This window comes from Mesoplodon densirostris, chromosome 6 (assembly GCF_025265405.1).
Source record: "Mesoplodon densirostris isolate mMesDen1 chromosome 6, mMesDen1 primary haplotype, whole genome shotgun sequence".
NCBI lineage: Eukaryota > Metazoa > Chordata > Mammalia > Artiodactyla > Ziphiidae > Mesoplodon > Mesoplodon densirostris.
This window is the reverse complement of record NC_082666.1, coordinates 22,263,731-22,279,864: the sequence shown is the minus strand read 5'-3', so window position 1 is coordinate 22,279,864 and position 16,134 is coordinate 22,263,731. Positions and strand designations below refer to the sequence as shown.

The 16,134-nt window shown below is 41.7% G+C and overlaps 1 protein-coding gene across 3 annotated transcripts in view; it reads left to right on the top strand.

Annotated features, from left to right (window-relative positions):
* Positions 1-12,724, top strand: part of GNE (glucosamine (UDP-N-acetyl)-2-epimerase/N-acetylmannosamine kinase) — a 39,182-nt gene extending 26,458 nt beyond the window's left edge. For 2 of the 3 annotated variants that reach the window (XM_060100845.1, XM_060100843.1), the window contains 7 exons: positions 1,099-1,186; positions 1,926-2,136; positions 4,476-4,605; positions 4,965-5,186; positions 7,153-7,335; positions 9,940-10,056; positions 10,580-12,724. In XM_060100845.1, the coding sequence (XP_059956828.1) occupies positions 1,099-1,186; positions 1,926-2,136; positions 4,476-4,605; positions 4,965-5,186; positions 7,153-7,335; positions 9,940-10,056; positions 10,580-10,815 (1,187 nt within the window). In that variant the 3' untranslated portion in view covers positions 10,816-12,724. The remainder of the gene's footprint in view (positions 1-1,098; positions 1,187-1,925; positions 2,137-4,475; positions 4,606-4,964; positions 5,187-7,152; positions 7,336-9,939; positions 10,057-10,579) is intronic. The other variant, XM_060100844.1, reaches the window with a different exon arrangement.
* The last annotated feature ends 3,410 nt before the right edge of the window (positions 12,725-16,134 follow it).

Genomic DNA, 16,134 nt, shown 5'->3' with positions numbered 1-16,134 from the left:
CTGGTCCAGAAAGATCCCACATGCCGCAGAGCAACTAAGCCCGTGCACCACAACTACTGAGCCTGCGCTCTAGAGCCTGTGAGCCACAACTACTGAGCCTGCATGCCACAACTGCTGAAGCCTGCACGCCTAGAGCCTGTGCTCCACAACAAGAGAAGCCACCGCAATGAGAAGCCTGCGCACCGCAACGAAGAGCAGCCCCCGCTCACCTCAACTAGAGAAAGCCCACGCGCAGCAACGAAGACCCAATGCAGCCAAAAATAAATAAATTTATTAAAAAAAAAGATTTCTCTTAAAAAAAAAAAAAGGCAGTCTGTCCTTTCTGCCACTACACTTACACAAACATGTGCCCCTCCATCCTTTCCTTCTTACCTTCTTTACATTGGAGGGTGTGGGGTCACCCCTGCCTGTCCACTGCTCTGCCTTCTGCCTGTGTTCTGAATCCCCACCCCTCTTGCCTTCTCAAGGACGTTTCTCTTCCATGTATCTTTAGCCTCCTCAGCATTTAAACATGCCTAAGTCTCTGGTATCTTCAAAACAAAACAATACAAAACAACCTCTCCCCACCCACCAGCCTTCTGCTTTTCTCCTCTCCATAGCCAAGTCTATTGAAAGAACATGTCATTGTCACTGTATTTACTCCCTCAAATTGGTCAGAAAATGTATGGAAAGGAAGTGACTGCATCAACAGCTGACTGGCCAGTTGACTAACTGGCAACCTGTCCTGACCAGTTGATGCCACAACTGGCTGAGTAGATGGAAGGTAGGGCAGATGGAAAGAGTGGACATGCTGGATGAATAGATGAGTGGCAGGTGGATACTGGATTAATTGCCTTATTTATTCCAATAAACAAACAAGAGCTTGATTTATTCTCTTTGGGAATAAAGGAACCTACAGCCCCTTAAGTATCTGATATATGGAGATCTTGCTGAGAGTGCTTTAAAAGGTATAAAGTACAAAAGTTCATCTCTCTAATAGAAGACTTGTTTGAAGCCCTCTGGGTTACAGGGCTACTTATGAGCACGACACACTGCTCATTTCTATATTCTTTGGTTTCTCCCACTTCCGAATCACCATACGGCACTGGATTTACCTAGGGGAGAATGTCCTTCATGTCCGGGATGCTGACACCCAAGACAAAATATTGCAAGCGCTGCACCTTCAGTTTGGTAAACAGTACCCTTGGTGAGTGTATACTTTTAAAGTGATTTAAAACAGGAGCTGCTTTGGGCACCGTTTTCAACCTGTTTAGTCATCCTAATGGTGCTCTCATTCTACATCCTTAGAGGTCCCTATCTGCTGGTGAGACAGGGCTTGCTAATATACCCCCTATTACTCTACCAAGGGTTCCAGTGGAGAATAATTTGTCCCAGTTAATTAATATAACACTTCTGCTAGGAACTACTGCTTTAGCCTATTTTGAATTTCTATAAGTATTAGAAAGTAATGTAACGATTTTCTTTAAAAATAGTATAGTTCAGCATTTTAATTTAGACTATCCGTTCTGTTTCAAATTAATCAGATTTTCCTTTATTTGAATCTTTTTTCTGAAAATATTTTTTCCCTACAAAAGTAAAGATGAAAACCAAAAAAGCAAAAAAAAATTTTTTTTACTGTCCCAAACTATGATATATTCTGAAATTGGCTTAACAAAGATAATTTTTCTTTGATCTTACAGGCAATTTGTTAATGATATCTCAGGAGGAAGCAGTTGTATTTCAATCAACAATGGTTTTAGATATTCTATTGATAATATGAAGGTATTTAGTTACAGTGTTGCTGAAGAGATCCAGATGTTGTTATTTTAAAAGAAGAAGCCCAAACTATTTATTACCTGAAATTTCAGATTCCAATAATACTATGTCCTCAATATAATTTAATATGTATAAGAGAAACAATTTAATTGACTTTTTGGGCATTGCAGTTCAAAGATATATGGGGATGGAAATGCTGTTCCGAGGATTTTGAAGTTTCTCAAATCTATTGATCTTCAAGAGCCACTACAAAAGAAATTCTGTTTTCCTCCTGTGAAGGATAACATCTCCCAAGATATTGACCATATTCTTGAAACTCTAAGTGCCTTGGCTGTTGATCTTGGTGGGACGAACCTCCGAGTTGCAATAGTCAGCATGAAGGTAAAGTAACTCCTAAGGTCTTAACTTTATATCCCATATGAGTAGTTGATTTTTTAAAAGTGTGGTTGGAAGGTAGGACTAGAAACATACACAAGAGCTTGTAATCATTTGCCCACAGTATTGACTTTTGGTTCCATTACAATGTGGGTCTCACTATTTTACTAATCACTAACATTTTAAAGAAGTAAAGTTCTCAGGGAATCCAAGTTAGTAGACTTAAGTTGACAATGGGAGACCCATTAGGCATCAGAGAGAGCATCTGCCACCCAGGAGACCTGAAATTCTATACTTGGTAACAGCTTGGAGCATGGAGTATGTTGATTACTCTCACTACCCAGGGGATGGTGTCTGCAAATGGTGAGGGGAATTGCTTCTCCTCTAGATCATGATTTTAGTTGCATACAGCATACCTTCAATCTCTTAACCAAACCATCACCACAGTGTAGACAGAGCCTTTATAAAACACCAAACTGTGCATGTTAAAATGATCTCTGGGGCTTCCCTGGTGGCGCAGTGGTTGAGAGTCCACCTGCCGATGCAGGGGACACGGGTTTGTGCCCCGGTCCGGGAAGATCCCACATGCCGAGGAGCAGCTTGGCCCATGAGCCATGGCTGCTGAGCCTGTGCATCCGGAGCCTGTGCTCCGCAACGAGAGAGGCCACAACAGTGAGAGGCCCGCGTACCACAAAAAAAAAAAAAAAAAAAAAAAAAAAGATCTCTGATGACTTACCAAGGAAGAATAAACCTAACAGAAAAATCTTTGTTTGAAGCATTGTAGATGTGTGAAGTTTCAGGAATCCATGAGAAATGCAGAGGATTTTAAACACAAAGTTGTTTAGATAAAATAAAAGTAAAACAAAACATAATTTTATCTAGTGAAGACAAAGCCCTCCTTTATAAATACTCTTTAAAAAGTATTAATAGAAAAATATTTTCTTAACATAAAGATGATATATTCCATATCAATGGCGAACACCCTCTGTAGTGGCATTTCTAGAGGCATTCCTGTTAAAATCAAGTGGAAAAGAAGGATGTTTTCTGCAACATTTAACATAATTCTCAAAGTTAGGAAGGGAATAAAGCAAATAGCAAAAATGGCGATTGTGGACAGGGTAAAACAAAAAATATTATTTATAGACAATATGAATAACCCAACAAGCTTGTAGAATTAATAGCACAATTGAGTAAAATGGCTAGATATTATGATAAATATATAAATATCAATAACTTTTTACTTACATGAAATTGTAGGTAAAGATTTGAGTTTTTCTGTAGGTGAGTATTTGTCAACCCTGATTGCACATTAGTGTTACCTGGAAGCTTTAAAAAATATATGGATGCCTGACTCCCACCCCAGACTAGTTAGATGCCAGTCTCTGGGGGTAGGGACTAAGCATCAATATTTGTTCAAAGCTGCCCAGGTGATTCTGATGCACAGTGAAGGCGGAGAAGCACAACTAGGTTTATTTTTAATGACAGTCATTAGTGACAGCTTTAACCCTTGTAAATGGATAAAAATCCGTTAATAACAGAAGAATGAAAAAAGTGATCCTACTTAGAACAACAGAACTTATAAAATAAAGTTTTCTGGTTTCCTAAACCAGAAAACTATGTGATCTATAAAAAGAAAATCTAAAAACTTTACTATAAAATATAAAGGCTTGAAAAATATCCTGGTTAGGAGTGCTGAGTATTTTTTTAAATGTCATCACTTTCCAAATTGAATTATGAGTTTAACGTAATTCTAGTCAGTATTTCAGTGAGGTTTTTTAAAGTTTAAAACCACATTATTCTGAAATTTACTTAAAATAATACACAAGTGAGAAGAGGAAAGAAATTTAAAAACAAGAATAATTAGGAGGGACTGTCCCTGATTGGTATTAAAACATATCACCAAGCACAGCAATTTAAACATCATGGTTCCATACCATTATTGACTTCAGTTATGGCAGATGATTAAAGCTTAATGACTTAGGATATTTATTTAGTTGCTTCAGTATTTAAACAAGGCAATTTTGTCAACCTGAAAGAGTTAAAAATGACCTTTTAATGACGATTCAGATTAGCCAACATTCACCTTATGTTTAAGAGAGGGCCCATCTGGTTGGCTGTGGAGTTGTCATTGCTTCAACGGCCATATGCTAGGTTGTCTTCCCAGGAAACTACTTGAGTGTATCCCAGGGCTGGCCCAAGCCAGACAGTGGATTCCTTCCCCAGCAGTCATCTGACTCTGCAGTACTGTCCTAGAGTAATGTCTGATTTATCACGAAAAAGGTCAAAGATTCACTGCATGCTCCTTAGCTGAGACCCATGAGACAGATCTGTTTTTTCTCTTTTAGGGTGAAATAGTTAAGAAGTATACTCAGTTCAATCCTAAAACCTATGAAGAGAGGATTAATTTAATCCTACAGATGTGTGTAGAAGCTGCAGCAGAAGCTGTAAAACTCAACTGCAGAATTTTGGGAGTAGGTGAGATTGTAAATTACATACCTAAGCAATGTTCATTTTAATGTACAAAGTTTGCTGAGTTCAGATGCATGATGGAACATCAGGTCACTGTCTGCCCTGTGTGTAGATGGCTCCACGTCCTGTCTGGGGGCCTTCCTGGGACCCCAACAAATATTGTGAGAGAAGCATTGATGGAACTGTCAATCTATGGGGAGCCACAGATTTAGCTCAGAACTGCCTTACATTTCCTTGCAGTCTTGGTAATGTTTGTTTTAGGAGATCTTGGGTGAATTAATTTGTGTTCCAAGCCCAGAAAGTCAGCACACTTTTCTGAGATTGCTCATCAGAATCATTTTCCTTGTGTTTGTGGTGGAGCTCAGGCATTTCCACAGGTGGCCGTGTAAATCCTCGGGAAGGAATTGTGCTGCATTCAACCAAACTGATTCAGGAGTGGAACTCTGTGGATCTCAGGACCCCCCTGTCTGACACTTTGCATCTCCCAGTATGGGTAGACAATGATGGCAACTGTGCTGCCCTGGCAGAAAGGAAATTTGGCCAAGGGAAGGGCCTTGAAAACTTTGTGACACTTATCACAGGCACAGGTAAGAGGAGTAGAGATGGCTGCTTCAGGAGCTAGGGTGTGTGCTGGGGCACGTGCCTTTACCACTCAGCCAGGCAGTTTACAAGTCAGCTTTCACCTTCACTTCCTGCTTGAGTAGAGCCTGAAGGTGAGAGCTGAGTGCCCGCCCAGGTCTTTTCTGAGCATGTGCCCAGCCCTGTGCATGCATGTGGCCTTCTGAATTCCCAGGAATCATCCGAGCTATTCAAAGCCCTTATTCCCCAAAGCTGCTCATTGCTCATTCCCCAGGATTTCCTCCTACTCTTTGGTTAGTATATTGTTTGTCACAACTGTTGTCCATTGCCCTAGGCAGTAGAGACTAATAACTATATTTTGCCTTTAAATGTTTTTGATTAGTGCCCCCTGGATAGCCCCCTCAGCCCTGGGAAAGTTCTGGGGTAGGTGAGATAAAGGCAAGCCCTTTGAGCTGGTCCTCCGGGAGCCACCAAGCAGGTCAAAACAAACCACCACAATTTTTTCAGAAGAAGGTTCATTCTGCTCTCTCCAGTATTGCCATCTGTACTGGCAATGTAGGCTGTTATTCTAGGCCATCGCCAAGCTGGGGGGGTGAGGGGTGGGCGTGATGGGACCAGAAAATGCCAGACATCTCTAAGATTCAGCCATTTTTTTCTTGATTAATTATTCCCCTGGTTGTTGTAAAGTTTTGGTTAGTTTCCAGAGTTCCAAAAAACTCGATTCTGACAGTTTTTGCCAGTTTGTTCATTGCTTTAGTGGAGGGCTGGGCTTTTGGAGTTCCCTACTCTGCCACTTTTGCTGATGTCCCAATTTGTTGTTTAAATGAGAAGATGGGCTCAGCTAGTCAGTGTTCGAGGCAGCACTTGGTCCCACATATGCCTAACTTCAAACCGTGTGTGCTCTTTTTTTTTTTTTTTAATTGGGGTATAGCTGTTTCACAATGTTGTGTTAGTTTCTACTGTACAGCGAAGTGGAGTTCCCTGCGCTATCCTAATATGTATAAAACCGTGTGTGCTCTTAAACTCCACATTATACTACCTCCCTAATGCTGAGCTCATGCACTTCTCTTAGTCTTGGACACAGTTTTAGCAAGCTTGGATATCATTTCCTAGTTCAGAGCAGTAATAACCTGCAAATTAGAGGAGTGAGGGTTGATGAGTAGGTGCCACAAGAAGTAAGAGATGGCAGGACAACTCTAAAATGCAGACCCTATTAAAGCAAAATGCCCTTTACCCCTTACTAACTCAACTCCATAACAAAAAATAGTCATCAATATTCATAATTATTGAATCATAGATTTTTAGACATGGTGGCATTATGAAGAGGCAAAACCATGTTTCATATTCTCTGTTTAAGAAAGCAGGTGGTGTATGAAACCTTTCGGAAAGATTGTCTTATCTTGGGTTTCTCCCACAGCGGAGCCTGAGACAAGGAGTTCAGTGTGGGTATTTTATTTTGGAGGTGATTCTGAGAAGCAGGAGTGAGGGAGTGGGAAGAGTGGGACAGAGCAGGGGAGCCATTCGAGGATGTATTATCAAAGGTGCCTTGAGGACAGTGGGGGCTGAAATCTACCAGAACCTCCCAGAAAGCCTGCAGAATACTACCCAGAGTTGTCCACTTCATCTGCTGGCTCCTGTCTCTCCTTGGTTGACAGTTGCTGCTGGGCAACTGTGCTTGCATGGCTGCTAGGCTCTTACTTGAGTGTTGGAGAAGGCCTTGGTGAGAACCAAGTTGACATCATAGTGAGCCAAGCAGATGCAACACAGGGCACTGGAGGATCAGCTGAAAATATTTCCATACAAAATGATACCAGGTAAAGCTTTGGTACTTAGTAAGTTTCAGCTATCTAGGAAAGTAGGCACCGTATAGAACCTCACATTCCAAAGCTTTGCTAAACAGAGGAGGCATTGCCATAGCACAGTTTTCTGTTTCAGGTGCAGAGCCACTTCAGTGATTGTCGTCTCTCACTCTAGGAATTGGCGGGGGGATCATCCATCAGCATGAACTGATCCATGGCAGCTCCTTCTGCGCTGCAGAGCTTGGCCACATTGTGGTGTCCCTGGATGGGCCTGACTGTTCCTGTGGAAGCCATGGGTGTATTGAAGCATATGCCTCTGGAATGGCCTTGCAGAGGGAAGCAAAAAAGCTACATGATGGTCGGTTTCTTTCACCTGAGGAATTAAATAGCCAAATGGTAGACAAGTACTTCAAAGTAGATATTCCAAAGACAGCTGAACGCTGACGCCAGAACTTTTAACCTTTTCACTCCCTAGAGGAAAATCAGGGCTCCACATACTGCAGCTCAAAGTCTCCTTGGTCCTGACCAGTATTAATACCCTTCCTCTCCAGCACTGGGAGGGCCGGGGTCTTGAGCTCCAGGATAGCAGGGGAGATGTCTTTCATTTTTGCCTTCTCAGCCCCTAGCACAGGTTGGGTACTTAATACAGATTTTATTGGAGAATTAAATGGATGAACATATTACAGTTTTTCAACTCTGAGAGGTTTATTTGAATTACACCTATTTCTGGACATGTTATAAATGTCAGGATGGTTTCTAGTCTAATGCAAGAGGGTGTCGTTTAATATCATTACAACATGGTGTGTCAAGTGCAATGAGAACGATGGCCAAGGAACATAGACGCACATGGGAAGGACACCAGTGCTCCCTCCCCGCCCTCTCCATATAGGGAAGGGAGCGTTAGGGCGCTGTCCTGGGAGTTGAGAGTCAAGAGGGTAAATAGAATTATTGAGGCAAGTTTGGATGAGCCAGGAAGCATTTCCAAGCATAGGAAACTGGTGTTGGTGCGTAAGGGCAAGGCAGGGCATAGTGTAGCAAGAGGTAAGCCAGGACCAGCAGCTAATGGAAAAACCACTGAAAAATTTTAGGGAAAAGACAGAGATCCAAATTTTAGATTCTTCACCACACTTTTTTTTTCTAGCGGGAAAATGGTAGTTGAATGGAGGCTGGCTTTAAGGGGGACAGTTCTAGAGCGACTTCCAGTTTTCTGGGTGGACAACTTTGGGGGTGGGGACATGAGAGGAGGAACAGGGCTTGGCAGAAGCTGACGGTTGGGAACCAGTGGGACACGTAGGTGCGCAGGAGGCAGCTGGCTGCAGGGGTCTGATGCTCAGGAGAGGGGACAGGACTGGAGGTTGGAATTTGGAATCATGGGCATTGAGGTGGCCATTAAACCTGTGAATGAGACTTGCAGTGAGATGAGAGTCCAGGGTGGAATCCTGTGAAATGTCAGCACTTGAGGGCAGGGAGGAAAACCAGGAAAGGGTAAAGTCATAGGAAGCAAAAAGGGAGTGTTTCAGGGAGAGCAGTGGGTAGTGTCAAGTGCTGAGTAAGGGGAAACCAGAAAGTTCATTGGCTTTAATCGTGAGGAAGGACATCATTTGAAGCCCTGAAAACAGTGTTTATTTTTCAGTCTCATTTTTATCATCACCCCCCACTGAGGAGCCTAAATGTTTAGACATTTTTTCCTAATCATTCAACCCCATGAAACTTTAATACCACAGATACATTTTATCTGTTGTTGTTTGTTACTGTCTGTATAAAAAGAGTTAAGAATTTTTTTGCCCACAAGAACCAATTTTTGCCCCCATGGGGGTAAATGCGTATCTTAAAGAAGTTCAGTCAAGTGGGGGCAGAAGCCTAACTACCCTGAGTAGGAGCAGAAGTGAGGGTTGAGAACGCAGTGGGGGGAGGGTGGAGGAGCCCTTCCAAAAAGGCCCCCGGGTGGGGAGGGAGAGATGAGCTGTGAAGCCCTGGTGGAGGGGTGAGAGAGGAAGAGCAGCGGGATGTGCGAACACAGACCTGTTTATAAGCAGGGGTAGAGGAGTAAGGGAGTTCTGCCTGGAGGCGTCCTTTCATCTGAGGGGTCAGAAATGGGGAAATCTCTTGGTAGCGGGAACGGGGATAGACGTCTGAGGAGATGAAGGCTGAGAAGGGCAATGAATGGGAATGGGCGAGAGTGGCCAGAGCAGCTGTGAGGGCCCCTGGAAGATAGGAGACCACCACTTGGTGTCTAGGTAACTGTCTGCTTGGTTGGGATTTTCTCCCATCAGAGCCCAAGTAATAGCAGATGAGGAAGGAGTTTGATCTGGATTGGTGGCTGGCAGTGTGAGGGGCAGAAAGTCAAGGACTATAGATAACTACAGAAATATCTACCATTCATTTAGCATTTACTCTGGCCAGCACTTAACTTGAGTACTTAAGTCCATTTTCTCATTTAATCCCTAAAGGAATCCTGCTAGGGTAGGTATCATTACCCCAGTCTTAGAAGAGAAACACGTGGAGGTGACACGACATGGGCAGGGTAGTGCAGCCGGTGGTGGTAGAACTGACAGCTGAACCCAGGTCTGTCCGTTTCTGAGGTGCCGTGCCTTCCTGCCACTGTGGGTCACTGGCAAATAATGCAGCCTTGCATCTGGGATAAGGAAGGAGATGAATGCAGAGGAGTTCTGGTAATCGGGGGGGGGGGGGGGGAACACTTCAAGATTGTTTAATATGGAAGGGGGAAGTGAAGGAGGCTCTGGTCAGAGTTGAGGATTTCCAGTTAGAGAAGTTCTGGATGATGTATAAGCAGGCAGCAAGAGGGCAGCAAAGCCCTCTGGCAAATGTATATGGATATTTACGAATGATAAAAAGCTTTGCAAATGTGAAAAGAGATTATCATCTTCCCACTTGGGGGCTTGAGCTTGGCCTTCCGCAGCACGTGAATGACTGCTTCTCCTTCTCACCTCTGCTCAAACAGAAGACCAGCTCTTGGTGGAAGGGATGTCAGTGCCAAAAGACGAAGCTGTGGGCGCACTCCATCTCATCCAAGCTGCGAAACTTGGCAGTGCAAAGGCCCAGAGCATCCTGAGGACAGGTGAGCATGCGGGTCTGGGCAGCTCTGACAGCCCAGGGCTCCGGCAAATGCCCGGCCCTCAGGGCCAGGGCAGAGGTAATTTTCCTACTTACTGTATTCAAGGTGTTTGGCAGCGCTGCCTTTTTAAACAGGTGTTTGTTTTGTTTTACAACTATGAAAAAACTACTTGTTCATTTTCTGGAAATTTAGAGAAATACAGGAGAGTAAGAAAAAGTATCTTTTAGTTTTACTGTTCAGAGTTATCAACTATTAACATTTCCTTCCAGTCTGTTTTTTTTTTACATAGTTGAGATCGTATAGTATAGTATATGTACAGTTTTATACCCAGCTCTTTTCATTTCAAAGTTTCACATAATCATTTTTTCATATTAAGGATAAATCATATAAACAGGTTTAGAAGTACTGCTTCCGTGAGGTAGTGTGAACCAACTATTCCTGGCTGGTGCTCTTTTCCACCTTCCTCTTTGACTTTGGATTTGGCTCTCTCCCTGAAAACTTGTTTTTAATTTTTGTTTTCCTGTAGCTGGAACAGCGTTGGGTCTTGGGGTTGTGAACATCCTCCACACTATGAATCCCTCCCTTGTGATCCTCTCTGGAGTCCTAGCCAGTCACTATATCCACACTGTCAAAGACGTCATCCGCCAGCAAGCCTTGTCCTCCGTTCAGGACGTGGACGTGGTCGTTTCAGATTTGGTGGAACCCGCCCTGCTCGGCGCCGCCAGCATGGTTCTGGACTACACGACTCGCAGGATCTACTAGTCCTCCGAAGAGTGGACGTGGACCGAGATTCAAGAGCTCCTTGGTGGAATCAGGTTGTCTTCTAGATGAGCATTTCTTAAAAGGCAAATTTGGTATTTCAGTTTATTTGGCAGGTGACTTTGGCAGAGTTTTTGCTATTAGTCTCCTCTTCCAAAGTCACTTTTCCCAACCCGTTTTTGTAGATGCTGCTCCTTGTGGGGTCATTTCAGCTCAAACCTTGTCACAATCTTCTGTGCCAAAAGGAGCTACAGTAGTAGCCGAGGAAGCCTTAGGACTCTGCTTACTAGATGTACCACTTAGACCTGCAGGCCTTGCTTGGGGTGTGACCTTGATACTGGAGTTTGGATTATTAATCCTTCCTCCTCTGACCCTAAGTTCAGAACACAGAAAGGGATCCAGTCAGGGAACAGAAGGAAATCTCACCATGAAGGGCTTAAGTAAACCTTTTAAAAGCAGTTTTATTGAGGTGTTTATTTTAAAGTGCACAATTTGGTCAAGTTTTGACATATATATACCTATGAAACCATGGCCACGATCAGGACATCAGGTGTATGTATCTCTCACCCCCAAACGTTACTTGTTGAAAGATGTTATTTGCTATTACTCTCTCAGAATCTTGAGTAACTTTACATCAGGGATCTGAATTACAGTGGCCTTAGTGACCTTGTCCTTATCTTCTTAAGGCCAGCTGAGAAGCCACTAGGACTTACAGCCTCTGAAAGATTAACCATCCCAGAAGGATCATTGCTACTGACAAGCAGACACCTCTCCCTTCAATAGTTTTTCATACTATGTTGAATATGACCCTGAAGTGTTGATTAAGGCAGTGTTTGTTGTGTGTCATATCTAGAGCCCACATCTGTGAATCTGGATTCTGGCTAAATAAGATTCCACGCTCGCATTGGTGTCAAGATAACAAAGGCCAAGGTTCTTGCTATTAATTTCAACATGGAAGAAATACTGATAGCCACCATTTATTAAGTGCCTACTGTGTGCCAGGCTCTGAACTTGGTGCTTCATATGCATTATTCTAAATTCTCACAACCAGTAAGGTAGGTGTTTTAATTCCCATTTTATAGAACCCCAAACTAAGTCAAGTGGTGTGCCTAAAGCTGCGTGGCTTATGAGTCTTAAAGACAGGGTTTGACCCGAGTCCCTCTGTGTTTTTTCTGCTAAGCCACACAAACCTCTCTTCATATCAAAAACTTCCAAAGTGCAAATATATTCTAATTTATTCCAGGCTACCAGGAGCTTTCACAAGAATATCTCATTAGCAAATGAATCGATTCATCCTTGACACTATCTCTCAGTGGTGAATTTAATAAAATATTCCTGTATGCTGTGGAAATTTTGCCAGTACAGTATTTGGTCTAGTGACAGGTTTTTATGGGTACTTTTAGATGACCTAAAAAAGGACATGCATATGTTTTTCAGATTTTTTATTATTTTAGGAAAACCTGAAGGTTTCTACAACATTATTGCAGTGTTCACATATAAAATGAAGGAATCAAGTTTGCATTTGAATTACTTCCTTCCTGGTGGGTTAATGTGAAAAGATAGGTTGGCTGATTCTTAGAACTCTGTCAGCTCTGAAATAATCTTCAGGTCCTGGTTGATTCCTGGGAAGGAAGCTAGTTGGCTTGGCCATCAGTGTCTGGGGTGGGTCGGTATATCGTGAAGGGGCGTCAGCTGTTCTTTGACAAAACCTACAACCACTGTATACACCAGACAGTTGCACTGCTACCAAGTTTCATACCAAATATTTGGAAGGATGGTATTGAATCTAAAACCAAATCTTAGTTTTTATTAAATTCATGGGAAGGCTAATATATTCCAACATAATTATTACATATAGCTAAATGATCACATCTTAATTTATTTTAATGTAAATATTTTTATGTTACTGTTCTGAGCCAAATTCTAAAAAAATAAATGTATTTCCTTGTGGAAATCCTGCCATTTTCGTATTTTGTTTTGTTCTTAATTAACTCATTAGCTAAAAGCATTCCCCTTCCCCAAAGAGATTTTTTGTGCTCCTTACTTTCTGAAGGTCATATAACTTCTTTAAGGCATTTAATATTGATTTAACAACCACCCCACCAAAAAACTTTAATAGAAAGCATCGTTATATAACTTTAAAATATATATATTGCAAAATGATTACCACACTGTCTAGCTAATATTGTCACAATACATAGTTAAGAGTTTTTTCCCTTGTTAAGATCTACTTTAATAGCAACTTTCAAATATGCCATATAGTATTATCAACTATAGTCGCCATGCTGTACATTACATCCCATGACTTATAACTGGAAGTTTGTACCTTTTGACCCTCTTCACCCACTCCCCACCTCCCAACCCTCCACCTGCGGCAACCACCAATCTGTTCTCTATGAGCTTGGTTTTGTTTTTTTAACATTCTACATATAAGTGAGATCATAGGGTATTTGTCTTTCTCGGTCTGATTTATTTCACTTAGCATAATGCCCTCAAGGTCTAGCCATGTTTCACAAATGGCAAGATTTCATTTTTTTTCTAATGGCTGAATACTATTCTGTCATATACATTTACACGTTTTATTTATCCATTCATCCGTTGATGGACACTTTGGTTGTTTCCATTACCTTGGCTATGTAAGTAATGCTGCATGTAAGAGTGCATATATCTTTTTGAGTTAATGTTTTTGTTTTCTTCAGATAAATACCCAGAACTGGAATTGCTGGATCATATGGGAGTTTCATTGTAATTTTTTGAGGAACCTCCATACTGTTTTCCATAGTGGCTGCACCAGTTTACATTCCCACCAGCAGTGTGCACAAGGGTTCCCTTTCTCTACCTCCTCTCCAACACTTATTTGTCTTTTTGATAACAGCTATTCTGAGAAATGTGAGGTGGTATCTCATTGTGGTTTTGATTTTCATTTTCCCTGATGATTAGTGATGTTGAGCACCTTTTCATTTACCCATTGGCCAGCTGTTTGGCTTCTATGGATAAATGTCTATTCAAATCCTCTTATTTTTAAATTGTTTTTATGCTATTGAGTTGTATGAATTCTTCACATATTTTGGATATGCACCCCTCACTGTATGTATGATTTGCAAATATTTTCTCCCTTTCAGTAGGTTGTCTTTTCATTTTGTCGATGGTTTTTTTTGCTGTGCAGCTTTTTAGTTTGATGTAGTCCCTGTTATTTTTGCTCTTGTTGCCTTTGCTTTTGGCATCAAATCCAAAAAAATCATCACAAGACTGATGTCATGGAGGTTATACTGCCTGTGTTTTCTTCTAGGATTTTTATGGTTTCAGGCCTTATAGTCAAGTCTTTAATCCATTTTGAGTTAATTTTTGTGTATGGTGTAAGATAATGGTCCAGTTTTCCCAACACCATTTATGAAGTGACTATCTTTCCTGATTGTATACTCTTGGCTCTGTTGTCATAAATTAACTGACCATATACGCATGGGTTTATTTTTGGGCTCTCTATGCTATTTCATTGATCTGTGTGTCTGTTTTTATGCCAGTACCAGACTGTTTTGATTACTATAGCTTTGTAATATGGTTTGAAGTCACAGTAATGCTTCCAGCTTTGTTCTTTCTTGAGATTGCTTTGGCTATTCAGGGTCTTTTGTGTTTCCATACTGATTTGAGGATTGTTCTATTTTTGTGAAAAATGCCATTGGGATTTTGATAGGGACTACAGTGAACCTGTAGATTGCTTTGGATAGTACAGACATTTTAACTATTAATTTTTCCAATCCATGAGCTTGGGGTCTGTTTGTCTTTAGTTTCTTTCATTGGTGTCTGATACTTTTCAGTGTACAGTTTTTTCACCTCCTTGGTTATACTTATTCCTAGGTGTTTTATTCTTTTTGATGTAATTGTAAACGGGATTGTCTTCTTAATTTCTCTTTCTGATAGTTCGTTATTAGTGTACAGAAAAGCAACAAATTTCTGTATACTAATTTTGTATCCTACAATGTAATTCATTTCTTAGTTGTTATTAGTAACAGTTTTTTGGTGGAGTCTTTAGGGTTTTTTATATATAAAACCATGTCATCTGCAAATAGTGACAGTTTTATTTCTTCCTTTCCAATGTGGATATCTTTTATTCTTTTCTTGCCTAAGCGCTCTGGCTAGGACTTCCAATACTATGTTGAATCCATTTAAAATTTGACATAAAAAGCAAAGTGGTCCCAAGAAAGAGGTTTGAAACTAAATACTGAGCACTCACTGAGTTTCTGAACCAACTCCTTCCTTTTTATGAAGCCCCATGTGAGTAATGCAGGCATTAGAAACAATCCAAAGCTACTACTGCTGTGTAACAAACCACCTCAAAACTTAAGAGGCTTAAACGGTAATCATTTTCTCTCATGGTTTCTGTGGGTCAGGAATTTTGGAAAGGCTCTACTTGGCAATTCTGACTCAGGGCATCAGATGCACTTGCAGTTAGACAGTGGCTGGAGCTGGAATAGGAGGTTGGAATAGGGCTGGCCATGCATCTCTCTTTGCTTGTAGTTTCCAGGTCTCTCCACGTGGGCTGATTTGGGCTTCCTCATAGCATGGTGGCTTCAGGATTGTAGAGCTTTTTACATGGTGGCTCAAGGACTACCAGCTTCTGTGTTCCAACAAACCAGCCGTAAGCTGTGTTGCCTTTTACAACCTAGCCTTGGATGCATATAGCATTACTTTTGTCATATTATCCAGTCACCTCTTGATTTCGAGAAAGTCAGACTTTACTGACATCTGATTAACTGCCACATCCACCCTCAAGAAGCCCATCCTGTGTGGGAGGCAAGACAAGTCCAGATGACACCAAGACAATATCAAAAGGTAAGCTGTTGCATGTAGAGGGCCATGGGAGCTCAGGGGAAAGGAAAGGCATTACGGAGGTGGCCTTTCAGCTAGTTCTTAAACCAGATTTCAACATTTTCAAGAGCATTAGCAAGGCCCAGAAGCAACTAATGGTTGGTGAACGACAGCAAGTGATTGCTTGATTACAAGTGGAGGTGGCTAAAGGGGAGGAATAGCAAAGAGGCCAGAAATGTGGGCCAGATCAAGGAATGCCCAACTAAGAAGCTTGGAGAGGGGAAGGTAGGCAGAAAAGTAAATGTTCCTCTCCCTTCCAGACATAATTTACCATAGGAGAGATGGTGGACATTCCTTCTTGGCAATGGCAAGACCTCCTGAGTGTGGCATTACAGGTGTTTACATCAATCTCCAACTTGGACTAGTATCAGGTAACCATTAGTAGCAGATTTCTGAAATATGGCTTTATCAGTCACTCGAACCATCACCTAAAATGTGACAGGTTCTGAGAGCAAA